This window comes from Vavraia culicis (genome assembly GCF_000192795.1).
Source record: "Vavraia culicis subsp. floridensis unplaced genomic scaffold supercont1.19, whole genome shotgun sequence".
Classification (NCBI taxonomy): Eukaryota; Fungi; Microsporidia; family Pleistophoridae; genus Vavraia; species Vavraia culicis.
Genome location: NW_007360622.1, coordinates 47,832 through 74,125, shown reverse-complemented (window position 1 = coordinate 74,125; position 26,294 = coordinate 47,832). Strand labels below are relative to the sequence as shown.

Genomic DNA, 26,294 nt, shown 5'->3' with positions numbered 1-26,294 from the left:
GCTCTGATATGTGTATATTTGATCGCATTCTTCTTGTTGTAGCATTTCTACTCTTGTAGCTTGGTATTACTCATTCTGGTTTTTACTAATGGAGGACCACAACGATATCATCCGTAGAAGGTCATTTTTTAGATATATCACGTACTATCGGCAGCTTCATGTTTTACACAAGGCTCAAAAACGTAAAAATCATGATAGTAGCCATGTTATCATGTAAAGTAACTTACGAGATACGATTTACGCGTGCTTCCAGAAGTTTTAATGGACTATGTGAATGATTTTAACGTTTGCACCTGGGAGCAAAAATTTACCGGTTGATAATATTTAAGCGCGAGAGACTCTGCTTTGTTTGGTATGTTGTTAAAGCATAGGTATGGCCATGAAGTGTTGCCTGAAGCCTTTGTTAGCTTTGTAATTCTCAGTGGATATCTTCAAATACGGGATTGTGACTAATTGTTAAGGATTGAATCGTGAAATGGATGTTTTACGCTACACAGATATCATTAATAAGCAATGGTTTTGAACATAGTTGCATCAAATTTTTAGTTGAAAAGCTAATCGGACATGATTATCTGAAACAAATAATAAGAAAAACTAATTTGTTGCCGTCAATATGCATCAATAAGTCGTATTAACCGCCATATTTTCAAGAAAACATACAATAGCAACTTAGGTTTATTCTATGTTCTTTCATTCTCAGCTAAACAGGCGAATGATTTGGTTCCTTTCACAATATTTTACAAGATAGAATACAGAACAACCTCTCGGTGAAATAACTTTTTTTTCATTAAATACATGCTCTGCAAGTGTGCAACAGTCCCTGTCCACCATAAATATCCGGTCAAACCCCGTGCTATATGTGCCGCGAGCCTCCACTATTTGTCCGTCACATATACCCTCAAACAGGATCACACTTTCGAAAATCGAAAGACCCAGCACATTCTTTGCCCTTGCTTTCCTTCCTACTTTTTGTACAATGTTTTCAATATTTTCGTATCCCATATTAAGGAAGGCTTCAACATAAGGACCCGGCAGTCCATGAAGACCCTCAAGTTCCAGACCAAAACTATCAACAAGTATGATGTCATCTGGATATAAGTTTTTCAGCTGTTTTAATTTCCTAAGCACAATGTCCTTCAAGGAACTTTGTTCTTTGGTAAATTTTACCTTTTTGTGGTGGAGTGGGAACGGAAGAAGTTCTCTAATTTCTTCATATTTTTCGGCATTGGACGAAAAATAATGTAACTTCATAAAGGGTGATGTTATGAGGATTGTTATAACTTTGTTAATCTTTTAATTAAAACCTTTTGAGAATTTTTTAAATGCTAAAAAAGAAAAAACTAGCAGGAAAGGATTATATACCCGATCTATTTCTTTAAACTGCAAAGGAGGTAAATATGAAAAACGAAGCGGTACGTAGATATAGCTGATAAACCGTCTTTATAACGATCAGATTATACCTAATTGTTTCCGTTAAAAGAACGTTTATCCATTATTTTATGCGATAACATCAAAACACATATGTTTCTGATCCGTTGGGACCGACTGCAGCCACCGGCTTTTTGTTCATGGTACTAATCTGAAGATGTGTGCACAAAATGTTCTCATTGGTATAACAGCATCAGTAATTGATATAAGACTGAACGTGGACAAAAAATAGGTAAAATATCACATTTTTATATTTTAGCAGAATAATATGATTCAAGTAGACGCAATCGCACAATAAACAAGTTTGTTTAAAACATAAGCAGGTATTGTAAAAATGTGCTGTTTTGCAGTAAAAACCTTTTATTTGCTGTCTATTATATATAAAAGAGGAATAAGTTAGAGGTAATCATTTTTATTAATAAAACTAAATGAGCTTCTATTTCATACAAAATCCAGAATTGGTATTTCCTTCAGCCCAAATGCACGTGCAATATCGTTCAAATTCAATGAATCAACGTTAAAATTTTTTCCTGTGTTCCCCTCGTATATCCTTAAAAACGATTTCAAGGCATCTACCGCCATTTTGTGGAGAACAAAATCGTTTTTAACCATTTTTTGAATTCTAGGCACAAGCGAACCACTATACACGCTATTAGACAGCGGAATATCGCCAAAACTCACTCTATGTGTACTTTTATTGCGCTCAAGAAACTTTTTCTCGATATACACAAGTTCTCTAATCCGGTTAATTCCATCAGTAAGCTTAACCTCCAAATTTGACAAGAAAAGAATGCTCTTGCCACTTTTATTACGACCAGCCCGCCCTTTTCTGTGAATGTAACCATCCAAGTTAAAACTTGGCTCGAAATGCACAACCAGATCTATGGATTTAAAGTCAAATCCTCGCGACATCAAATCTGTGCACAACAACACGCCTCCTATCGTTTCATACTTTTCAACAATTGCCTTTCTCTTCTGTTGGTTTATTTTCCCGAAAATAGCAATTACGTTAAAATTCATACGCTTAAGCAAATTGTGGTAGAATACTACCGAATTTATCGTGTTGAAGAACACAATCACCTTTTTATTCCTATTTCTCTTCAGTAATTCTACAAAAATGAACAATTTGTGATCATACTCAATTTTCATGTAGAATTCTCTGATTCTTTGTTCATTAGTGACACTAACACGATAAAAAGCTATTTTTTCATCGCTACCAGTTTCTTCACATTCATTATCTAAATCACAATCTATGATACGTATTTGTTCGTGAATATTTTTCGTTTGTGTACTTATTTTCATCCACCTACCACATCTGCGCACCAGCCGTCTAAGAATCTTTGCCTCGTCAATCGTTGCGCTAACTAAGATAAATTGTTTGAAACAACCGTTTAAGAACATGTCATTTTCTAAAATTCTATCCGCTTCGTCAATACAACAGAACACACGGTCAGCCATTTGCATTTCTCTACACTTTCCCAGGGTGCTTATGAGTATATCAGCATGCAAATCAACACAAAGTTTGCCTGCATTGATACCTACTCTGGATGTGAATGTCTTTGCAACATGGTAGGTCTGTGTAGCAAGTTCATATGTTGGCACAATAATAAGACCTCGACGCTCGCTCATTATGAGCGGCAACAGATACGCTAATGTCTTTCCAGATCCTGTGTTTGACTGTATCATGACGTTATGTCCTTCAAACACCTTGTTGTATGCTCTGTATTGCACCTCTCGCATGCTTTGCATTCCTCGTTGTTCCAATTGTGCAATAACATTCTTGTCCTTGATAAAAAAAGTAAATTTGATTTCTTTGTTTATTTGTGTACCAAGATTGTCAGTTGTTGAATTATTTTTAGTTTTCTCAATGATCGCGGTATTTGTCATCAAAATGGGGTGCGCCATTTCCGGTTTAAATCAGATTGAAAATTGTACGGATTTTTGCTCCATTTATAGATCAAACTGTCCAATTTATGAACAATGTGAGTGTTTTCAACGAATAAATCTGTATGAAAGTACATAATTCACATATTTTTAGATAGCTTTGTGGCACACAGCCAAAGGTTTAACGGTACCATGGTGGGACGGCACATACAGATAGAGTAGTTCTTCGTTTATACCCGCATACCATTGATCATTATGAGCTGTGATGTGGAGCGTAACATTTAGCTTACAAATCATGATTAATCGTAGTACCGTTCCAAGAACCGACGTGTTTATTCGCTGAAAGTATTTTTATTCATCTCTTCCCGCAACAACGTATAAATAGCACATTTTCTGATCCTGAATACCTCACTAAACACTTATGTGTGATTACTTAGTTGTTGATATCGAAGTTAAGATCTTCTGATGCCGGCACTAAGCAAACATTTCTCTCATAACAATTCAAACATATCATTATCCATATAATGACAATAAAAACATCACCAACCAATACAAACCTATGAGTATATTCTTATATTTCTATTTATTTACTATTTATACTTTCTCCTTTCAAATAATTTGTTGTTGTGACACACTCAGAAAGCCGTTTATAAAAGTGTCTGCGCCTGCGAATTGCTTCCCCGCTAACAAACACCGCAACAAACAAAAACACGAATACACCGGTCGGTATAAAAGTATACCATCCAACCATATCATAATATATCATCACAAATGGTGCAACGAGCAACATGTAGAATGAGATGAGGCTTACAAACACGACAAACCCTATGTAATTCATGATCAGGTACTGTGCAAATATCAAAATCACTACTAGTACATTTATAATGGCTGGAAAGTCGGTAAACCATAGCAGTAACACTGTCATCCTAAACATAAACGGTAGTACATGAACCAACAGAGGCCATCCCCCTGTAGCTACAAGGGATCCACATATCGCTATCTCCATCAAGATGTATGGTATACACACAAGAACAATGTTTATATCCCACTGAAAATCTATTCTGAATAACAGTAAAAGACACTGCAATAGGACAAGGATTTCGAGGATGATTACTCCCATCAACCAAGATTTGTTGAATCGAGAACTGGAATTACGGAATTTGAGAAAAATTCGCAGTGCTATTAAATCCAGATCAAGCATAAAAAGTGCAATATTCATGAATATACCGGTAATGAACAGGCGGACATCCTTATATAACATAAAATAGAATCCTACTGTAGCCAATACAAGTGTCGATACAATGATAAACATTGCCACGAATACCAAAAACACATTTGTCGGATTAACAATAGCACATATGACTCTGAGTGTTGTCTGTGTCTTTAGGTATTCGAGGCACTCCGGTCCAAGCATATCATACACAAATTTCGTGCTCCCGTTGCTCAGAATAGAATACGCAAATATAACATCGGTAAACATGGCGTGATTACTCGCGTCCTTGTTAGGATTGTATTTCTTTACCTGTCTGTGATACGCCATTTTTATCTCTTTATCTGTTGCACTGGAATGAATATCTAAGACCTGGTACAAGTTCATGATGGGAGGGAGGCGTAAATTTTTATAAATATCAAATCCGTTTGCAGAACTGTTATGAATCGGGAAAGTGGATGATCATTGTCCAGAAAAGTGTCCGTTGTGGTGCTGCTTTTTGCTTTGTTCCTAAGTTTAATTAATCTAAACAACAAAATAGCTAAATTAATGTGCGCTCCTAATGTATCAGTAATAATTTTTTGCATGTCAATAAGATATTGCGAGGGCCATTGTCCACAATAAAGAGACGAAACGTCAATGCTATATAAAAAAGGTTTGATATTCACCGAAACATTTACCTAATATTGTTTTAAAAATCGTAGCACGGTGAATTACTCACAAATATAATTCGAATTTTCTGCATGTAGGATCAAACTGCCTTCAATTAATTAGATTAAATGAGTGTGCCCATGCTTATTAAATTGTTGCACCCTGGTCACAGACATGATAACCAGAGTAACACATCAAGAATGCTGTTAAACGACCAGCAAATTATGTTTGTTTGAATGTTATTGATATGCATGGAGATAAATAAATGTAGTTTTGGTAAAAAATGTTATTGGTGACTTATCCATTAATTTAGCTATCATTCAAACTAAAATACTGTATAGGCAGAATTATTCGCTATTGTTTTTCTATTATTTTTTTGTTGGGTGTAATTGTATGCCACGCTTTAACAGATCTACCTGCATGAACCTAGTTAAAAAGCTTTTTCCATCCAATTGGTGGTACATCGGCATATTTTAGCATTCATCAATTATTACTGGTTAAATTAATTTATACTGTGATGAGATATCAAGTACCTTTCACTTTACGCGCCGCATCGTATATTTTTTGATTTTTTTATTATCAAAATGACACCGAAGCTTGTGATACTCGATAGAGAAAGAAGTGTTCGAATTAGAGGCTGCCCAAGTATATGATATGGCTATGGTGAACATATATAGTATAATAAACAGCATCCATAACAAATATTATTCATACTACGACAAAATACGAAATATTACTTGTAATTTAGATAAATGGTATTATATAGTGAACGGTTTAATTCCATATTTTACGAATTATACTCCATGTTGGATTGCTATAATTTTCAACTAAAGCTATCACATCGCTAACATATAATATGATCTGCTATTTTGGTGTATTACCAGCTGTGTGTTCAGTTATCAATCGTAATCGAAAATAAAGTTACCTTAAGTTCATTTCATCAATAAAAACTTTTATTCAAATACGCAGAGTAAATTTCCTGATCTTAGATAATCCACCATGGCCTTAGACGCCATACCCCTGTGACTGATTTGGTTCTTCTCCTCCCCGCCCATTTCTGAAAAAGTTTTGTCCTTCCCGTCAGGCAGGAATATCGAATCAAACCCAAAACAACGGCCTGCTCTACGCGGCACAATTTCTCCGTTAACGCTTCCAGTAAATATTTTGACCTTATCATTGCAATAAAGTCCCAAATAGCAGCGAGCAGTTGCATTTCGACCAACTTTTTGGACAATGTCCTCAATGTTGTCGAATCCTATGTTCAAAAAATCCTTGATATACACACCAGGGAATCCATGCAATCCCTCCAATGCTAAGCAATTATCGTCAACAAGCAGGGCACTGCCTGCTACAATTTCTTCCCGTTTGGCCCGATGAATCTTATGGTTGATGATGTCCTCAGAAGTGCCTTGCACTTCATTTGTATCCAATTCCAAATAATGTAAGTTAAACGGTAAAAGTACTCGCATTTCTTCAAATTTGGAAATATTGGAGCTCGCGAAATATATCTTCATATGAAAGGGGGTTTCTAAATTCTACACAAGTAGAACTGTAAAACTCCACAATAAAGCAAGAGAAGGAGTCAAACACACATGCTTTGTGCGGAGAGTTGATGATTGTAGCCAACTGCAGCAGCTCGATCATTCAAACCGGTAACTTGTTTGTTGTTTTATGATACGTTCGTTCAACAAAAAGCTCCTATGAAAATAATTTATGAAATGCATACAAAATATTTTAATATCTGTTGCGATCCTAAGAATTTGTTGTGAACTGTGGTTGTTAATATTAAGAAAGCGACTTTGATGGAACATAAAACATGTGCAAAAACATCAGATATAACGATTAATCTAATCATATAAATAAAAAGATAATATGATATTGACATACGTAGCTGTTTACAACACATGGCCCGAAATAAGAGGTATTTAGTTCTGTACACCGTTTTTGAGATGGAATTCATTTTTTCTGACCGAATTTAACGTAACCTATCTTTGTAGAACTCGTTAGTCCTAGGGTTACTTTTGGTTGCGGCCGTGTAACCTTTGATTATAAATAATCAATTTTCATCTCGGTTGCTAAGGTACGTTAACAGTCGCAGACATCCTGAAAATCATGTTATATGTTATTATGCAATGGTAAGGGCTTCACACCATATGTAGACATCACCTCTCTTCACATGCCGTGATGTGTTGGCATTTTTCATTTATTAACACATTTCTACCAGTGCATCCGCTTCGTTGTTACAACCTATGTAGTATCTTCTACACATTTCTACCGATTCATCAATCAAGCGAGATTCAACTCGGACCTGTGGAACATACGAGGTAGTTCTGTTCGGTTGCTAAGCTCATAAATATCTTTTCTCCGCATTATTACGTCCGCTTTACGCACTATACCGTGCCAATGTTGAGAGACCAGATTACTTGCATTCTATAAATATCTAACCTGCCAAAAAAGACCACCTATTTATCATTTTCCCGTTTGTTATAACCTATGGATTTCTACACCAGGAATATCTTAACTTTTTTGCACCTCTTTTGATTAAAATTCCGTACAAGTTCTTTTTATACATATCAACGTTGTTTCATTCATCAACTTAAGCCTTTTACCAGTGCTTAACGTGCTATATTGTATAATAAAACTAACCATACAAATTTTCAAACATTTTTGCAGTGCAAAGTCTTTTAAACAGCATCTTCAAGTTCACATCTCATGATTTAATGCCTGCAATGGATGTTCATATAGGTACAAAATTGTTAATAGAATCTTTTGCAGTCCAAAGATTGATATTAAGGCTGTTTACCACGCAAAAAATTCATATTCTAGCCTAATACTTTCTATTAATCATATAAACACCAATATAACTCCCCTGTGATGTTCTTTTATTTTTCATATAATTTACCTTTTCTGACCTTAATATATTTTTTATCTTACATGTTATATTGGAGCAATTAAGCTTATGCGTAGAGTTTTACTATCATATGATAAAATCACCGTCCTTAAATATTAAATGCCGCCTATTACTCCTATATTGCACAGCATTGCTGAGTCTAATGAACTGCCGCTTGCAAACATAAATAGCACAGTGTCATCAAATATCATAAATGCTGTAGATCACTCCACCTCACTGCTAACAACATCACTCACAGCAACAGAGGATACTCCTGTTTTTCAAAAACTTTTTGATTTCGAAACCTATGAGCAAGACGGGCTTGCAGCCAGGCACTTGATCAATTTGCTATTACTCAGCATAGTAATCAATTTGGTCGTTGCAACGTGTTGCTTTTGTTGCTTTGGTTGTCTGTGCGGATGTTGCGGTATGTTCAAGAGTCTTCGAAGACTGTTCTGTTGTTGCGTGGTAACCAAATGCCGGCAATATGGCGCCGAGGACAGAGAAAAAACAAAAAAACTAAAGTGGAAGAAACGATGCAGAAAGCATAAAGCGTACAAGATCACTAAGTGAATGCGAATTAACTGTGATTACTTGTGCTGTATCCATATTTTATTGCAAAAGACGTTACTGAAAGGATAATAAAATTAGTCTAAAAAATTGGATTAGAACATCGCTACTCAAATTTAATAGAAACTGGTCTTAGGTCTTTCTAAAGAATACGCCTCATCATTATGTAGATTAGTTGGCCCATACAAGCTAAAAACGTTTGTTGTCACTTGCATTTTATATGAGTAAAATATGCAAATAAACCTATTAACTGCTTTTAATTACCAATACCACTTTTAAAAAGCAACTCTACAAATTATTCTGTCCATAAAAATGACTTATTTTACATAATTTACCGGTATTATTTCGCACAACAGTTATTGCTCCCTGCAAGGTTGTACACATAGTTTTCTAAGTTAGTTTGGCATTTTTATTACCTTCAGCGCAGCTCTAGATACGCTAACCGTCCTCGAAACGTACCAGTTCCTTAAGCAGCTACTTTGTAAATGAGCAAGACATAACTTTGTGCTAAATTCTGCCTCATAAACGTATCAAGACTAGTTAACTATTTACCATAGCATTCTTTATAACAGTATAGTTAATCAGTGTTCTTATTTTTAAATGATAAAAATATCACATTAGTCTTATTACAAATTTATTGAGGGCATTTTGCATATTTCATTCTTATCACATCGTTGCTAGAGCGTTACAAGTTTAACTTTAGCATCCCTATCACGAATATTTCCCTTTTTTCTATTCCTATTGTGTTAAATTTCTTATAATCATGATCCTACAGTCAAGTGGCAAAGTATCAACGAAAAATCACCCTTGTTGGTATAATGAAGCAATAATTTAAATGATCTTCGTTTTTTACCACCCAAGTTACAAAAATATTTACCTGCATTGCGATGTTCCTTCAAATACCACATCATAACAGTGTTTAGGGACCAGCATTCTGCCTCGAACAGCATATAAAAATTTTGATGATCACTGTTAAGCGTATCTACCTCTGTGTTTGCTGTAAACGGCTGTTTTCTGCGTAAAACTTCGTGTTATCCAGAAATTTGCGCTAGATATCAATGAGATGAAGGCATTGTGACTCATTCAAATGATATTAACTCGATATAACACATATGGCAAGTTGAAAAAACATAATTGGAATATTAAAGGTTTTATTACCATCTATCAGATATCATAGTAAGAAAGAGGAAGCCGCACTGTAAACCAAAATATGAACCTCTTATTCCTAGCCAAACAACTTCTTCCTCCTCTTTATATCCTCCAGTGCCGCAAGGAAATGTTTCTTACCTATCACAAGCTTTTCGTTCATAAAATCGCTTTTTAGAGCAAGTAACGCTGATTCCCTGACTAATCCTGCAATATCAGCACCTGTGAAGCCATCCATATCAATTCCCTCTAGGTCAAAAGATTCTACCGGCATATTTCTCACACATTTCCTCAAGATGTCAACCTGCTCGTCTTTTGCGGGCAGCGGCACCTCAATGATCTTATCAAACCTACCTGGTCGCAGAATAGCACTGTCAAGAGCATGCATTCTATTGGTTGCTCCAACAATAAACACCTTTCCTTTATCATCAATGCCATCGAGAAGCGTCAACATCTGGTTGACAATACGTGTCTGAAAATCGTTGTCGGTTCTTCGACTGCACAACGAATCGATTTCATCAAAAAAAAGGACGCATGGCTCCTGATTCTTCGCCCTATTAAAAATGTCTCTCATTTCCTTTTCCGTGTCTCCAACATACTTGTTTACCAGCTCAGGACCACGCACACTTATGAAGTTGCAAAATAGCGTGTTGGCAATCGCTCTAGCTAGCATTGTCTTTCCGCATCCGGGCGGACCATACAGCAGTATACCAGATGTTCGTGATATACCCATTCGTTTAAACTTATCAGGGAACTGCAATGGCAAAAGAATGTTCATTTCGATTTCATGTTTAACCACTGATAGCGCTCCAATGTCATCAAGTGTGATTTTGTTCTCTCCGGCCAAATTTTGTAGAAAGTCCTCTATTTCGACCTGTCGATTGTTCACAATCGCTGATGATGCGGCGGACACACACAAATTGTGCAAATCAATGGGCATGTGACCTGGTGTGAGCTTAGCAAGTTCGCTGAAATTGATGTTATCAAAGTTTTTGAGCACAAAAGACTCCAAGATATTTCTCCGGTCGTTTTCATCTGGTATTTTCATAGAAATCTCATCAGAGACCATCTTTGGAATGTTCTCAGCAATAAATGCCCTGGACTGACAGGAAAAAACCGTCAAAATTTTCTTCATACGCACTTTCTCAGCATTCTTTTCTATTTCGTGCAGAACCTTCTCTTTCTCGTTCGTAAGCTGATTACTTACGTAGAGCAGGCACGGCTCCATATCCAAAGCCTTTCTGTATGCATCACTAACATCCTTCTCGTTATCAATGTAGCTCTCAAGAAAGTTTATGTTGTGCTCAACACAGACAGATTTTAGAAAGAATCTTTTGCCCGTATTCTTTGCTCCCACCAATAAGATTGATTTCCTTGGCACCAGATTGAAACGCGCATATTCTGATGTTCCGAGAAGAGGGCTAACTATCGACTTGTGCACAAAAGGCTTCAGATATGACAAGTGCTTGAGAGAAGTGAAACCCGGATGCACAGAATCTATTTTGTTTTCCTCCTTCAAATGTTCTTTTATGTATAATTCAGACATTTTAGAACGTGCCAATGGCATTTTTTTTGGAACGAATGTCATTGAGTGGGGTGAAATATCAAAAAATTTCATAACTGCAAAAATACCAACAAAGTTCGCTGACATGCCTAAAAAGATGTTACAGGTTCAACACATAGATTTAACTGTTATTTGTTAAAAAATGCATTCTGCTGTTTCAATTTTACGCACCCTATATGAGCGACTATTGGACATAATCCAGTATAGTATCAAATATGCGATGAAATGAAGCGTTAAGATAACCAAATTTTTACTTTTTATACGCCTTTTTTACCAACTCGCTGTGTTTCATCATCTCCTTTCTCACCGGTTCTACAATAACATTCAACATTTCACCAATCGCAATTTTAAGATCCAAGGGATGCACTTTTCTCTCCACAAATATTTTCTCCAGCATTTCATAGTTCCCGAATTCTAATTCTTTCCCATCCTCGCACTTAATCATAACCCGTTTACCAAGGATGTTGAACACCGGGAATATCACATGTTTCAGAAGCGGCAGAAGACCTGTATCGATGTTTCCCTCTTCACAAAAACACTTCTTTATCTTGTTCTTGATCGTCTTTTCATCATCCATGAAGTCAATCTTCGAATTTATGTCTGATGCGCTCATTTTGTCACCGTTCAGTCCCGGTACCATAAAATTCATCAGGTGGATTCTCTTCTTGTATCCCAGCTTAGGCAGATACTTCATTGCATACGTGAAGATCTTCCGCTGGTCAAGACCGCCAAACTGTATGTCCACGTCGAGATACTCCTCATCGAGCGCCTGCATGCTGGGATATATCAACGAACTGATGAGCGGATTGTCAAGCTGTTTGACAACGCTTGCTCCCGCCTTCCTGGCATCTCTTTCTGATGTCAATGAACATATTTTGTACAGATCAAGCGTGTAATTCTTCCCTGTTTGGAAATCGCTTCCCTTCACAAGTGTAAAACCCTTTGTCACGTTCAGCATTTTTAGCGTTTCAGTTATTAAAAGCTTATAGTACTCCGTTCTGCTATCTATTTCATCGAAATTCGCTTTGAGATTATCCAGAAATGCGTGTATATCAGCCAAAAGTATCTTCACCTCGCATCCAGCATCGATAAAATCTTTTATCTTCAGGAGAGGCAGGAAATACGCAATATGCGGTTTTCCAGTTGTAGCTGTTCCCCAGTACACACTAGGATCCTTCCTGTCTATGATATTCCGCAAATCGTCTGATCCTAAAATCTCCTTCAAGTTTCTTGTGATTAGATAGAATTTTTCTTCTTTGGAAAGCTTGTTCATTCTCAGCCTCGAAATATTTTTAATGGGGTTAAATCATACGATTTAATAACACGTTAGATCGAATAAACGTAGCACTGTGCTTCACAGCCAATCGATATGCCTCATCTACTCATTAAAACAGAAATTCCCAGCTAATTTCAGTAATTTTCTAAACGTTGTGGTTTCCACCTCTGTTAGTTTTTTACCACCGTCTTCGTTTGCATCTGTAAACGAATAAAACTTGTTTATCTGTCAGATGTAATTTAATGCACCTTTAAATCATCACTATTTCCTGCACCTACCTGCTTTCTTGCGCTGTGCGTTTTTCGTAGGGCTTCGAAAACTATTTTTGATTGGGCACCATGTTTTTTATATCTAGCTCGTAAAATTGGATGAACATGTTTTTACAAAATGGATTGACCAGTAATTTTTAATTATTGGTCATATAAACCTGTGTAGTGAAACTATTTCAAATTTTGGATGAGCAAATAAAATCAGAGAAAATGACAGCTCGTATTGACAACAGCTAATTCTTTACACTCAATACACGTGTTTGCGACTGAGAATACGAGACGGCTGCCGATAAGAGTGTAGAGTCAGAGGCATCGCGATTGAGAGAATATCGTTCAACATGATTGTTTGCCATGCAAAACGCTATCACTGACAGGATGGAAGTCATAGAGACAAAAATATATGTATGACGAAAAAAAGATTATTAAATATGTTTTTTTAAAAAGAATAAAAATATCAAATAGTACTCGATCACAACCGATTTGTATCTCAAAAAATAGTACGTTGTGATGGAAGACCCTGCAATTTATTAAATTTTGCATCATAATCTTATAAAAGAACGTACTAGCGATCAATTCATCATTTTATTCTTTTGTGAGCGTGTTTTTTCCGCTTGACATTCTTCACTTCTTTATTTTTCTTCAATCTGCTCATTCTCTTCATTTTTCTTTCATCTTTGAATCTTCTTCTTCGCTCCAGTTTCTCCTCTTTTGTAAGAATCCCGTTTTTTGTGAACTGACCGTCGTTTCGAGGATGTACATCCTTTTGTGTGCTATTCGCCTTATTCTTGTCGTACAACGGCTTTGCACACATGCTCGTCTTATGACCATCACACAACTCTAGCAACCGACCCGTATCAAACCCCAATTTGTTAATCTCACACCCTTTGATATCGAAATGCATTTCCTTGCCGGTAACGTGTTCATAAACACTTCTTATGCTTTCCACCTCGATTCCTTTTCTCTCGAAGAATTTGCTGACATTCGCAATATCATTCACCAAAAATACATCGGCATACACGTGTGTTACATCAACACTCTGTCCAACATCTATCACATACACCTTGCTATCATAATATAACAGATTATACTCTGACAGATCGCAATGTATGAGCTTGGCATCTCTGTACATCCTTGCGATCAGATCTATGACCTCACGATAAATTTCTACAAAGTCTACGTTCTGTAAATCTTTCAGTTTGGCAGCAATATGAGTTTCACTGCCGATCAATTTCATGATTATTATGTTTCTTTTCAGATATAACGGCTGAGGTGCCGGAATATTGCTATTATTTAGTCTTGTCAAGTTGCGTACTTCTTTCTCCGCCCAGGTTTTGATCAGTTTTCTAGGATTGGAAACTCTGAAATTTTTGAACCGTATTTCGTTCGTAATGTATACGTTCCTATTTCTGAATTCGAGAATTGACGTCCTAAAAATTTTTATGGCCACGTTTTCTTCGCCAGAAATCGGAAGCAGCACCGAATCCTTTGTGACTGTATCATCAGTCCTGCCTGCATCTGCTATGTCGTCGTGAATTTCTGTCTCAGTATCGCTTCTTTTTATGAATTTGCACTTTGGTGTTCGCCTAATTTTTGCTTTGTATATGTTCGCCTCCTTTCCACTACTGATACATCCCTCGAGATCGAAGAGAATATTCCTCTTCTGCAGTTTTTCCAGTATTATGAGGGTTTTACTGTCAAGTACCCTGTCTTTTGTAGCTCTGTCCGATTTATCTTTGTGTGTTTTTACCGGTTTAACGAATGGCGCATCCATGTTAAGGATGGGAAATATTTTTTTATGAGCTTACAGAGTAAGCTGCAGAAGAAAACTTCCTTGTGTATGTGCAAAGGTAAATAAACACGCTTTAAAACAACAAATAAACTACTCACAACTTGTAAACAGTGAGGATGTTGCTGTCCTTTCTAACCGATAAAAACAGTAATTACACACTTTGCACATACATTAGCTGATGCTGTCTACGTCCTGTAAGCATTAAAAACGTTCTTTTAGTTCTTATTTGGGAACGTACCACTAAAGTTACTGCTCTTTCTCATGTCAGCAACAAATAAACTGTTTTGATACGATAGCTGTGATCTCACTCAAAGGAGAACTTGGACAAAATAATGAAGAATAATATGTCCTGTGTGACAGAACCACACCACTGCCAATACCAACCTTGTAAAATCAGAGTGTTTAATTTCTTATGCTACTTTTAATGCTCTCATAAAATACGCATCCTCCTGCTTCATCCTCTCTATAAATCTCCTTCATAATAGAAACTAAACTACTGCAGTCTTCGTATTCGACTTCAATGTCCAGCTCGCCCAACTTTTCGAACAGGTAATTTTGTACACATTCAACTTCATTCCCATCCATAATCTTAGATACGATGCTATTCCCTAATTCTTGTACATCCTCTTCATCGGTGAACGTTTTAATAATTTTTATCAGCTGTGAATTGTCAAACGCAAAGCTCAGCTTTTCCTTGGCACTTTCCATGAGGACAAAAGAAATTCAAAGTAAAAGCAGATTTAGAGAGCGGTCACCACAAATAATAATATAAGCGTAAAGATTTAAACATAACAGACAGCAAGTGCAGGAAGAGTCCTTTTCTGCCTATCACATGGTAGTGCACCATTTCCGCAGAACAGCACATTAGCGAACATAAACTTTTAATACATCATCATTCAACACAAATTGATATTACAGAAGCACCCAAACAGAACAGTGTATTACTATACTCCCAGTCATGCCCGCCTTTCAGTATCAAATTGAAGTTGTTATCGTAGCTTTTCAGAAAACCCTTAACTTCTCTTCCACCAATCAATTTAACGATTACCGCTTTGTCTATGTAATCGTTTAGATCGTCTACCAGGAACTTTTTCAAATTGTTCGCCATTCGCTAAGGGTGGGCAAAACGAAGGGAAATCTTGGAAAATAATCGATGTGTGCTAAAGGCACATGAATGTAATGCGCACCGCTGCTCACGGGGTTACTAAAACTATTTGTAACGGTAAATATGTGGAGACAACTACCATGGCACGATTTATTAAGCCTTATTTTCCTTTGTAATACAGCAAATATTAGTGAGCAGTTATATCCGTTCACGAGATCTAAATTATTTGTCTTTTACCAGGACAACTGCAACTTTTTATTATTCGAAATAAATCCTTGTAAATCTGCAAACTCTGCTATTTCATACAGCATCTGCACACCGGACACATATTGCTCGCGCAGTTCTGCCAGTACTTGTTAATACACTCCTCATGGAACATATTACGGCACGTATTGCATTTATGGTTTGCTGGACCCCGTGTTGAATACACATCACAGTGACAAATCAGGCAAATTTCACAGATTTGTATCATAACGTGGGCGGTACAGCGTTTTCTCTTGAGTAGAACAATCTCTGACTGTGTGATTGAAAGCAAATGTTCGACATGTCAGGATAAGATGGCAAAATTAGGATGGGCGTTGAGCGATTTAAATTAACTCAAGGAATGACTGATGAGCACCTATTTCGTACTTTTTGAGGATAAACAACATGTTTTATCCGGTGCTAGCTTCATCATGTCTTCTATCATAGGACCAATCAATTGATTGACATGGCATTCCTGATTTTATGGGCAACTCACTGCAATAAAGAACCAAAGACACGATAATTGGAATGGAAATGGCTGTATTATATATGAATAGAGCCATGGTAAAGATAAATGCAGTATCAAACTACCAACACCATGCTGTTATGGCATGGAACATATCAAAATTAGCCGTATCATAATTTGACACCATCACAAGCTACAAGGCGCATGCCGTCTGTGTTGTTTGCAGAAAATTTATTTTTTTGCGCTTGCTCAACGAATAGAATCGATGGCAGCAATGTTTATAAAAAGTAGAAATTTTATATGCGTGTTGCTCTAACAATAATTTGTTGTATGTGTAATCCAGAGAATCAACAGAACACGGCGACAAGATTAGTGTAACACGCTAGTGATAGCATGAACGCAATCTTTTAGTACTCGTGGATCTTCAGTGTTTGGGACTTTCTACAGTGGAGTTAAAAACATGGAAATGAGAACGATAAATTGCACTAAAAGACACGTTTAAAGACCAAAAATACTTTTTATATCAGAAATTTGCAACTAAATTGATATGTCTGGTGATAAATCCGGCAGCTACGCTCCAACATTATGCTTTAGCAATAAAACCTTCCAAACGACAACATTTTCACGTGAATGGCACCATTCCTGCATCTCTTCGCCATAGAAGAATAAAAACTCGTCATCATGTCATTCTGTTCCGCAATATCAGACCAGCTGTTTCCAAACTTTTCAATTTGCTTACACCACAGTACCAACGATCAATATTGCTGCCAATTTATGGCAAACCAAAATCTTTTTCACCACCATTCTGGTTCGAAAGCAGATTTATATTTCGTTAAGAGCCATTAAAATTTACTTCAACCACCTCAGACATACCTGCACCAATTTCACTGCAACCGTCTGCGTACTTACCTTCAGTTATTTCATCATATTTCTACAAAACGGGCACAGAAAATTCTTGCTGTGCGTCTGGTATTTGTCAACGCAATTTACGTGGAAAATATTTTTACAGGTTTTACACTCATAATCAGGTAATCGATCCTTCATATCCACGATGTAGTAACAGATCAAACACTCCTTTCGACCCATCATTTTATTATCAAGGTTGATTTTCCATAGCCCCAAAACCTCTACGTATCGGTTACTTATTTCCAACAATTTGTTCAACTTTAAAATGAACTTGTCCTTCCTTAATGTAGTTATTGTTGGTCGTTTATTGTTGTGTATTAGTATTTTGCACTGCAGGTCCTCGTTATTTATGAAGTAGGTTGCAATCAATTCATATCCGTTCGTTACTTTCAACAGCTTGAGCTTGACGTTGTACAGTTTGTTCATCACTTCTCTTTTTATGCACGAGTCGATTTTTATTGTGTCGTTCGTGAGGAATGGCAGCAGGGAGGGAAAGTTATAGGCAAATTCTTCTCTTACGCACTTAAACAGGGATGACCGCTGCTGTACAAGAAACTTACTCAATTCCACCTGTTTGCGACCCCTTGACCTATTTTCACTATCATTCAAAACGGATAAGCTGTTGACCTCCTCGATGTTTATATTTCCGCTGATGCCTTTACCTCGACAGCTTATCATTTTTTCTAGGAAAAGGACAGTCGATATGTTCCGTATTTTGCTCACACTCCTGATGAACACGTAGTACCACACATTATCTTCAAAATGATTGATAACTTTCATCATTGTACTATAGCTCAGCTTGTTCTTCATTTTGGTATACGTATTGAAAATATCGTTGCTCAATCTTTCAATAACCTTTTCCAATTCATAATGTTTATTTCGCTTGAAATATCTCACTCGTAATAATTTGTCTCTTTTGATAAAATTCAGGTTTATCCTTAATTTACTGAGGTTTTCATTCTCAATATAATGCGGTTTGATAACAAAATTGTTTACGAGGTAAATTTCCTTCTTCTTGCTGTGCAGGACAGTAAATTTAAAGTAGCCCGACTTGATTATACGGTTGACCACCCTGATATAGCACATCTTCCTATAACTTAGGGGAAGTGTGCTGACATAATCATGCGTAACCATACTCTCACATTCTTCGTAGAAATCTACCGCAGCATCCAAATCATCATGAAAATATTCTTCGCAACCACAGTCACCTGTCGGTAAAACTCCGTTTTCCAACTCCCTGTATGTATAAATTTTATCATCATTGTTCCTGCTGTGGATAAATTTGCATATGCTCAGACATTCGTTAACATCATCACTCGTACAGAATACTTTGTTAACACCTAGTTCTTTTATATTTTCTTCTTTTATCTCAACTTTATTTGCATTCTTCACATTTAACATAATGTTGATAATTTTTAGCGACTCAATGAATTGAAAATGCTTGCACGTCTTCCTCAGTGCCCGTAATTTTTTATATGTTTGACATGAAAACGGTTTTACATGACAGGTTCGATAAAAAAACGAGTTTGACAACGAATCATTCGAGGTATAAAAAACTGAATTATTAAATTTGAAGGTTGAGAGCATCCAAAAAATATCCTTCTCATTGATACAGAAGCGTATTACAAACTTATGATCAAGATAGTTCAGGAGCAGATCTTTCGTATCAATACCATAGCTAGCACAAGAAATATCATTATTGTCCAAATACTTCCTGTATAAACACGGAAGCACCAGGATTTTCGGAATATTTTCTCCCAAAACCTGCTTCTCACCGCCAATTATTAGCCTGCCATACTCCCTTTGTTGTTCTTCTGTGAGCATATGCACCAGCTCCTCATCGACATCCTTCAAATTTGTTATCAAATCGGGATATCGTCGATACAACACCTTGTCCCGGAAATATTCCTGGTGTTCCACAAAAAACTTTTTGTCTATCACCTCTATCGCTGCATCTAAACAGCTATTAATGGTTTCTAAAGTTGTTGAATCGCAGGAGCTTATCGTTTGTACCTTTATTTTCAACAAATTACTTCTGACCAGGATTTGCTGCAAATTCAACTTACAAAGCGTGTATATCAGCGGATCAGCGTATAATACAATATTGCACCTTGATACATCATCATTATTTGCAAAATCAAAGCATTCTTTGGAATTATTGTAAGTGAAGATGGTTTGATCGTGACTACTTTTTGCACTAACACATGTTTTGCTATATGCGTCTTTTTTATGGTAGGAGAAGTTCGGAGCTTTATCTTCATCCCTTAGAATTAGGTTTCCAAGCATCAAACTTAAATTTTCTTCGGAATTATATTTGGACACAATGTCTTTCATCAGATAAACCAAGAACTCGTTGACCTTATCAAAGCTGCATTGTTCGTTCAAAACATCAAAATCATTAAAATGCTCAAACACATTGCAGTATTCAACAGATTCGTTGATGTAGTACAGGACAACATCACGCTTTTCGCCATTCTTCAGCTTGCACATGATGTATTCAAACACATCTCTGCGAATAACTTTCATTCTGCTGTACTCCAACTTATAGTTTTCGTCCACATACCTTACACCTTCAAGATTTAGATACCGACATTCTCCATAAAACTGGACCAGCTCAACGGGTAATCTACGATTTTGGATTATTTTGTATTTTATATCAATTAAAGACGGATTTGTGACAGAAATAACAACTTCAGGAATTGGAAGATGCATTTTGATGAGAATGAACACAACCATCTTGTAAATCTCAGCATTGTTACAATCCAATGTCTGTATCATATCTCTGAATTCATCGGAAATGTTGTGGTCCACAAGTTGCCCTGTTTCATCGCTTTTATATACGAATTTCTTGATCAACTCCGTACAATTGTACCGTAAAAGAGTGTAATGCGCTTTAAGTACCATAACGCTGTCATTTTTATCGACCTCTCTCATAATGTTACCGCATTGTTTTAGGTCCACCTTGTCCAGTATCACCGAATTATACTTGTCATTCCTGTCCTCAAGAAAATTAACAAACCAGTAACATAACACATCATGACAATCATTGTAGTCCAAAACTAAAGCTAGCAGCCGTGTGCTCTCCCTTCTCAGCTCTCCTCGTATGTTTTGCACGATAACATCCTTCAAAACAGACATGTTTGATTGAACAGGAAGCGACGAGAACGATTCAAACAAGGACTCAAACGCTTTTCTCCGTGTTGCTACGCTTTTCTTGTTTAACCTCTTTACGATTGAATAGAAATTTTCGTCGAATTCTGGATTGTCACTGAAGATGTTCATCAGGAGGGGGTCACCAAAATGTGAGTTTGTATATTTGGACCAGAAAAATGTGCTTTTTAGATGTTGTGATACGAGCAGATGGATAAATCTTTCTTGGTGAACAGAAGACGAAGGACAGCGATGCATAAAACCGAGAATGCACCGAATAGAGCCTTGTACGTTAGAAGAAAGTATGTTATCGTGTCGCACCTGCCAATCACAGCAAATGTTTTATTCGCGCGTAATGAAATGTAAAAAGACTGCAGTATAGACCAGTACTCACCAAAACATTAAGAATGTTGCTGTAAATATGTATCCATATCATATTTTCGCAATGATGCGATATAAAACACATGGCCAAGATATTTACTTTCATATTTAGTTTGATCTAAAAAACACGAATCTCAATCACAATGGATAAAACTACAGTTCATTTCGCAGGGGTATCACTACATTATGTAACGTACAAGCTTAATACATCTTGGCTGAACGTGGAAAATATCCGTAGAACCATATCAACGCTGTAATAACGATTTACATACCAATTATATCCTGATTATCAAAAATTATAACTTGGCAATGGTAAAAACTGTAACGATATTGTAATTTAACTTTATCTAGTTATTTCTTCACTCTCTTCCTGCCCGTGCCCTTGTCATCCCGTCTTACTTTCCTGTTGTTATTTTTACTGTTATTTCTCTTCGTATGTTCAATTCTTCTTATCGCGTTTCCCATTCTTTTCCTCTTCTCCTTGCCATTTGTCGGATGCTCATTGGTATCTTTCACATCTTTTTTAAATTCTGACAGCTTACGCCCTTTTTCCTTCACCCTCATTAGAGCAGCCTCGCTTGCTTTCTTGAGATTCTCCAATCTTGCAATCTCATTTTTGGACTTGAGCAAAGGACCTGTGTGGCCCTCTAACGGCAATTTGTAAGTTATCTGCGCCAAAAGGTGTTTGGCCTGTGATTTAAAGTGTTCCTCACGCGTAAACTCATTGTTCGGATCAAATTTAAGCTCTCTCGACTGTGCTTGTATCGGCACTGGCATGTTCTGTGGGCACATTTCTGGGAGGGTGTTAAAAAAAATTTTAGCCAGCGAAAATGTCACTGTGTAATATCGGCAGAATGGAGTGATTGCTACTCATAAACCAAGTAATTTTACGACTTTCTCGAGGTTCAAATGTAAATATATCGTGTCATATTATAACATTCCGATCACACACTCATGGACACCTCTTGCTGATCAGATATTGCCATGAGTGCATCAACTACAACACGCAAGCCACTCATAAAAGGTTCATTTCTGCGCATTGCTATGTTATATGTTAAAATCTTGTGTATTTACCAGCAATATTTCTTCTATGGACACTTCGATTCCACACTTTCTGGAAGTAATATAAAATTGACAGTGAAAGTAGATAATTGTAACTGTGCTGATGTGACGAGTTAATGTTCAAATTATGTAGCAAAAGCTGCTCATACATCATTTTAAACTATTCTTTCGTATGATGTGTTGCGTTTGAGGTTGTTGATGTTGGCAGATCTTTTCAAATAACTTTCAATCAGTTTTTTAAATCGAACCATTTTATGTGTCAAAACATTATTTTACAAATTTTTACCTGTTACACACCATCGTAAGATACGTTCATTCTCTGAATGGAGAAAAGAACTTGCATAGTTTGGTATTGGACAGGACATGAGATCGGCGTATTGAATTACCAACTTGGTGTGCTATTAGAAGATTTAATGATCAGCTATCAACATTATTGTCATAAGAATTGTATAAAACTGCTAATATGATAAGTTATGGGAATAATCGAGTGGTCTCATGGATGTAAAAAATATTTTCTTACCTATTTCTGGATCATCAAATAGACAATGTGCGTTCTACATGGCATGATTTGATGTTCTGTTGACTAAAATATACTTTACATGGTTATTTAAACTTTGATCTATGGCACATCCTCTGTGTAGTATTTTTCAATAGAAAGCGAGATAGTGTTCGTCTCTGCTTATCTTCGAATATTCTAATAAACATATCACGTTCTGCTAATACTCATCAATTTTGACATCGATAACACGCCTTGGCTTGTCTCAGAAATAAATTGATCTGTGGCAAGGACCCCATGGATCCTACATTGATAGCACATGGAGCTGAAGCAAAAATATACCTGGTGAATGACACCATAATTAAATATAGAACACCGAAGAGCTACAGAATACCAGAGATAGACATTGATATACGCAAGAAAAGAACGGTGACGGAGAAAAAGATTTTAGAGCGATTGGCTGCCAATCAGATTGACGCACCCAGATTGTTAAAAATGGATGAAAACAACGAGCAGTTTGACAATAAAACCACGATTTGCATGTCAAACATACCAGGAATGAATTTGAAGGATGTTGTTATATGTTTGGAACATCGCGAGGGGCAGCCCATCCACGGTCTTACATTATCGCTTCCCGACATTTTTACCAACTTGGGCCAGCTTGTTCGGAAAGTACACGCATGCGGCATTGTGCATGGTGATTTGACCACAGCAAATTTCATAGTCGCTGATAACCTGATTCATATAATTGATTTTGGCCTATCGTATTTCTCAGGAAAGGACGAGGACAGGGCCGTTGATCTTTATTTGCTAGAGAAGGCTGTCCGAACAGTGCATCGTGATGATTACATGGTGTGGTTCTATGATGGCTATGGAATTAAAGAGCAAATATCACTGGAGAAAAGATTGAGTGATGTACGAAAACGGGGACGTAAGATTGGCATGTAGTGCAGGATCAGATCATTAAAACACACGTGTTAAAATAGTTTATATGGCTACATTGATGTGATCTTTGTTAACAATCTATTTCATAGTTCTTGTCAACGGTAGCACACGTACTTCGGTGCAGGCCATGATTGCAAAATTTGTTTAATCTTGTTTTTACCGCAGATTGCACTCACCAATACCACCTCGACATCAAAATCAGAATTAGCAGATCATTTCAAGTCACTCAACCGTGTCACTCCTTCAACAAAACGTAGAACATTGAAAAACGATCTCAAAATGAAAAATACAAAAAACACGAGCGTTACCTTCCCGTTCACGTTTCTGTACGTTTCTAGGTACAATAACATATGATACACTCCTGTTCCGGCACACAGTGAAACGAGAACTACTATGTTGTAGTATATTTTAAGCAACCTCAGCTTTGGATTTTTGTGCGAAACGTTTTCCGCCATCGCATTCGCGAAGAGCATCAAATGCGAGATCAAATCGACAAACAGCGCTACTATGAGAATTGTTGATGGCGCCCTCTCCAATATCTTGCACACTATAATGGTGGTGCTCGTGAGATCGGTGTACATATCGAGACAGGCACCTAGCCTGCTGGTTTGCCTGTAGTATCGTGCAATTGAACCGTCAATTAAATCAAATGATATTGAAATAGAATAAACAAGCAGAAAAAAATTGTTGTCGAGGAATATGCTCAGAAACAAGAGGATGATGCGGATGTAGCTGATTCGGTTTGGAATGTTAAAGAGGACATCTGTGTTCATCCTTGTGATGGGTAAAATTTGTGTACAAAAATGGAAAAATACGTAATTACTGTTTTAATTAACTTTTGAGACCCAATTCCCATGTATGGAAAAGAATGCCATATAACCTAAGTGTATCGATAATAATTGTGTGGTTATTTGACGATGATTTAATTAATCAGTAACTGCCGGTTTTGCAACTTTGATATAACAAATACGTTCTTCTCATTGCGGTTTTGAAAACTATTTTTTATGGGAACGGTGCAGCCATGCTTGATACGATCTATGTAGTCATTTTCTGCATATGAGATGCTTGTTTTTGGATGATCTGTGGATTAATCCTCGATTCAGCAAAAATTTTTGTCGAATGGATGGTATTCGGCTGAACAGGAATTATTTACAATATTGTCTCCGTTAAAATATAAAAAATTCTTTCTTGATGATGTAATCTCGTTCGCACGATGTTGACGGCAATCGATCATTGATCACGTCCGATGCGCAAATGTTATACAGAGAACATCTTTTTTTGAAGTAACATATAAATTTGGCTAAGTTTGTTCATGAAATTATTTATAGTTTTAGATTGTATGGTGAAGTATCAATCGTGGTTAATACCACTTATCAATTATTTAATTACAGCATCAAATTTATTCTGATCATCTAGCCGCTCTTTAGCAATCAACTTTGGTTGCTGTGCATGTTTATCGAAAAATAACATAAATTTTGCCATTTGCTGAAATATGCCGTAAAGATGAGTATGCCCAGGCCATAATACATATCAAATGTAATAAAGATGTTTATTTATAACGCTTATCAAGTGTACTACTCTAATGAACACTCTATACCGTTTTTTCTAAGGATCTCTCTGAATTTTCCAAAATACAAGTCTGTCTTCTCTTCATCATCATTCAAAATAGCGAACAGTAAATCCTTGGTCAGGTAAAACATGCTACAATGTTCGTTTGATAGAGAAATTTTCTTCTGTGTGCACCGATTTAGGAGCTCAAGGGCCTCGTCAACGCTGCGCTTCATTTTCAGGCAATCCTTGGTTATTCCCAATATAAACTCATCTATCTGCTCTCTTGAACGCACGTTTTTCATCCGAGAGCCTTTCAATGTCAAGTTTTCTTTGTGCAAACGATTAATCTCCTCAACAAGCCTAGGATTATCATTTTTTAGGCAACGCTTTTTCAATTTCTTGACCTGCAATTTCAAATCACTTATTTGCGATTGCGAGTAAAGTTTTTGCGTCTGGTAAATCAACTTAAGCTTTTCGTAATCCAACTTGGCAAGCTCATTCTGTTTCATATTACCAGAATTTTCATCAATCGCTTTTTCCAGAATAGCAGAAAGATTCTTAACATTATAATTATCAGATTTAAAAGGGTCTTGGCCGTTACTCGAGCCAAAACGTTGTTTGCTGGCGCTTTCAGCATCGAATGCGTTCATTCTGTTACCATTAATTGCACCATCCTCAGTTTTGTTCAGACCGTTCTGTGCATCGTGTGCCCTGTGCTTTGCTTTCACATCAGAACCTTCGACCTTGAATTTAACGGCACTGCTAATCTCATCCTTTGGTATGGCTTGATTTATATGTGTCTTGCCAACATCGCTTAAATTCCTGAGACTCATGTCCTTATACTTATTCATGATTGCACTAGCCTGCACAGGTTCACACCCATCTTTCATTATGTTCTCCAATTTGTCCACAGTAGTAAAAAGACCATGCCCTCTCCCGCAACTAAAATATCTTATTCCATTGATACATCCATCATTCTTCCCCAACGGTGCCTGCAATTCTATTCCAACATATTCTGCTTCCTTGCCATCCAATTTACCGATATATCTGATGGTTCCCTCTCCTTTGCCTGGAAAATATATTTTGTCATTCATTTTCATCGCTGCTGGGCTGTTCTTGTTTTGGAGGTGTAATTTTTGGTGCCCCTTTAATTTGGTGGCACGTGTAAAACGTGCAAGTTGCAATACCATGAATGTGTGGTGCAGCATTGCATGGAAAAACTGGGTTAATATGTAAATTTGACTTTCAATACCACGTTTTTTTGCATTTTACCACTAAAAGAGCTTATAGCGTTCAAAAGAATGCGTTTATG

The 26,294-nt window shown here is 36.8% G+C and overlaps 16 protein-coding genes across 16 annotated transcripts; 2 read left to right on the top strand and 14 right to left on the bottom strand.

Moving 5' to 3' along the window:
- Positions 1–663: 663 nt before the first annotated feature.
- Positions 664–1,251, bottom strand: VCUG_01319 (rdgB/HAM1 family non-canonical purine NTP pyrophosphatase; the record flags this gene model as incomplete). Its single annotated transcript, XM_008076146.1, has 1 exon — positions 664–1,251. The coding sequence occupies one exon, from the start codon at positions 1,249–1,251 to the stop codon at positions 697–699; it is 555 nt and encodes a 184-aa protein (XP_008074337.1). The 3' UTR covers positions 664–696.
- A 575-nt stretch (positions 1,252–1,826) lies between these two features.
- Positions 1,827–3,315, bottom strand: VCUG_01318 (uncharacterized protein; the record flags this gene model as incomplete). Its single annotated transcript, XM_008076145.1, has 1 exon — positions 1,827–3,315. One exon carries the CDS (start codon positions 3,313–3,315, stop codon positions 1,870–1,872), a length of 1,446 nt encoding a protein of 481 aa, XP_008074336.1. The 3' UTR covers positions 1,827–1,869.
- Positions 3,316–3,895: 580 nt separating this feature from the next.
- On the bottom strand, positions 3,896–4,909 carry VCUG_01317 (uncharacterized protein; the record flags this gene model as incomplete). Its single annotated transcript, XM_008076144.1, has 1 exon — positions 3,896–4,909. The coding sequence occupies one exon, from the start codon at positions 4,907–4,909 to the stop codon at positions 3,896–3,898; it is 1,014 nt and encodes a 337-aa protein (XP_008074335.1).
- Positions 4,910–6,126: 1,217 nt separating this feature from the next.
- Positions 6,127–6,687, bottom strand: VCUG_01316 (rdgB/HAM1 family non-canonical purine NTP pyrophosphatase; the record flags this gene model as incomplete). The annotated part of the gene is made up of 1 exon (XM_008076143.1): positions 6,127–6,687. The coding sequence occupies one exon, from the start codon at positions 6,685–6,687 to the stop codon at positions 6,127–6,129; it is 561 nt and encodes a 186-aa protein (XP_008074334.1).
- VCUG_01315 (uncharacterized protein) lies at positions 6,647–6,817 on the bottom strand (the record flags this gene model as incomplete). The annotated part of the gene is made up of 1 exon (XM_008076142.1): positions 6,647–6,817. One exon carries the CDS (start codon positions 6,815–6,817, stop codon positions 6,647–6,649), a length of 171 nt encoding a protein of 56 aa, XP_008074333.1.
- A 1,366-nt stretch (positions 6,818–8,183) lies between these two features.
- On the top strand, positions 8,184–8,636 carry VCUG_01314 (uncharacterized protein; the record flags this gene model as incomplete). Its single annotated transcript, XM_008076141.1, has 1 exon — positions 8,184–8,636. One exon carries the CDS (start codon positions 8,184–8,186, stop codon positions 8,634–8,636), a length of 453 nt encoding a protein of 150 aa, XP_008074332.1.
- A 1,131-nt stretch (positions 8,637–9,767) lies between these two features.
- Positions 9,768–11,367, bottom strand: VCUG_01313 (uncharacterized protein; the record flags this gene model as incomplete). Its single annotated transcript, XM_008076140.1, has 1 exon — positions 9,768–11,367. One exon carries the CDS (start codon positions 11,365–11,367, stop codon positions 9,859–9,861), a length of 1,509 nt encoding a protein of 502 aa, XP_008074331.1. The 3' UTR covers positions 9,768–9,858.
- A 154-nt stretch (positions 11,368–11,521) lies between these two features.
- On the bottom strand, positions 11,522–12,622 carry VCUG_01312 (tyrosine-tRNA ligase). Its single transcript, XM_008076139.1, has one exon. It carries the CDS (start codon positions 12,614–12,616, stop codon positions 11,594–11,596), a length of 1,023 nt encoding a protein of 340 aa, XP_008074330.1. The 5' UTR covers positions 12,617–12,622; the 3' UTR covers positions 11,522–11,593.
- A 771-nt stretch (positions 12,623–13,393) lies between these two features.
- VCUG_01311 (atypical/RIO/RIO1 protein kinase) lies at positions 13,394–14,659 on the bottom strand (the record flags this gene model as incomplete). The annotated part of the gene is made up of 1 exon (XM_008076138.1): positions 13,394–14,659. The coding sequence occupies one exon, from the start codon at positions 14,657–14,659 to the stop codon at positions 13,466–13,468; it is 1,194 nt and encodes a 397-aa protein (XP_008074329.1). The 3' UTR covers positions 13,394–13,465.
- A 412-nt stretch (positions 14,660–15,071) lies between these two features.
- Positions 15,072–15,385, bottom strand: VCUG_01310 (uncharacterized protein; the record flags this gene model as incomplete). Its single annotated transcript, XM_008076137.1, has 1 exon — positions 15,072–15,385. One exon carries the CDS (start codon positions 15,383–15,385, stop codon positions 15,080–15,082), a length of 306 nt encoding a protein of 101 aa, XP_008074328.1. The 3' UTR covers positions 15,072–15,079.
- A 156-nt stretch (positions 15,386–15,541) lies between these two features.
- On the bottom strand, positions 15,542–15,787 carry VCUG_01309 (uncharacterized protein; the record flags this gene model as incomplete). Its single annotated transcript, XM_008076136.1, has 1 exon — positions 15,542–15,787. A coding segment is annotated over one exon (218 nt), but the record flags the coding sequence as incomplete, so codon positions are not given.
- Positions 15,788–16,997: 1,210 nt separating this feature from the next.
- Positions 16,998–20,679, bottom strand: VCUG_01308 (uncharacterized protein; the record flags this gene model as incomplete). The annotated part of the gene is made up of 1 exon (XM_008076135.1): positions 16,998–20,679. The coding sequence occupies one exon, from the start codon at positions 20,677–20,679 to the stop codon at positions 17,407–17,409; it is 3,273 nt and encodes a 1,090-aa protein (XP_008074326.1). The 3' UTR covers positions 16,998–17,406.
- A 585-nt stretch (positions 20,680–21,264) lies between these two features.
- On the bottom strand, positions 21,265–21,736 carry VCUG_01307 (uncharacterized protein). Its single transcript, XM_008076134.1, has one exon. The coding sequence runs from the start codon at positions 21,718–21,720 to the stop codon at positions 21,280–21,282; it is 441 nt and encodes a 146-aa protein (XP_008074325.1). The 5' UTR covers positions 21,721–21,736; the 3' UTR covers positions 21,265–21,279.
- Positions 21,737–22,783: 1,047 nt separating this feature from the next.
- On the top strand, positions 22,784–23,468 carry VCUG_01306 (BUD32 protein kinase; the record flags this gene model as incomplete). The annotated part of the gene is made up of 1 exon (XM_008076133.1): positions 22,784–23,468. One exon carries the CDS (start codon positions 22,784–22,786, stop codon positions 23,432–23,434), a length of 651 nt encoding a protein of 216 aa, XP_008074324.1. The 3' UTR covers positions 23,435–23,468.
- A 96-nt stretch (positions 23,469–23,564) lies between these two features.
- Positions 23,565–24,204, bottom strand: VCUG_01305 (uncharacterized protein; the record flags this gene model as incomplete). The annotated part of the gene is made up of 1 exon (XM_008076132.1): positions 23,565–24,204. The coding sequence occupies one exon, from the start codon at positions 24,202–24,204 to the stop codon at positions 23,644–23,646; it is 561 nt and encodes a 186-aa protein (XP_008074323.1). The 3' UTR covers positions 23,565–23,643.
- A 626-nt stretch (positions 24,205–24,830) lies between these two features.
- Positions 24,831–26,190, bottom strand: VCUG_01304 (uncharacterized protein; the record flags this gene model as incomplete). The annotated part of the gene is made up of 1 exon (XM_008076131.1): positions 24,831–26,190. The coding sequence occupies one exon, from the start codon at positions 26,188–26,190 to the stop codon at positions 25,006–25,008; it is 1,185 nt and encodes a 394-aa protein (XP_008074322.1). The 3' UTR covers positions 24,831–25,005.
- Positions 26,191–26,294: the final 104 nt, after the last annotated feature.

Coding starts and splice junctions, on each gene's coding strand:
- VCUG_01312 (XM_008076139.1), bottom strand. CDS start 12,616: ATGAACAAGCTTTCCAAAGAAGAAAAATTCTATCTAATCACAAGAAAC.
- VCUG_01307 (XM_008076134.1), bottom strand. CDS start 21,720: ATGTGCCCACAGAACATGCCAGTGCCGATACAAGCACAGTCGAGAGAG.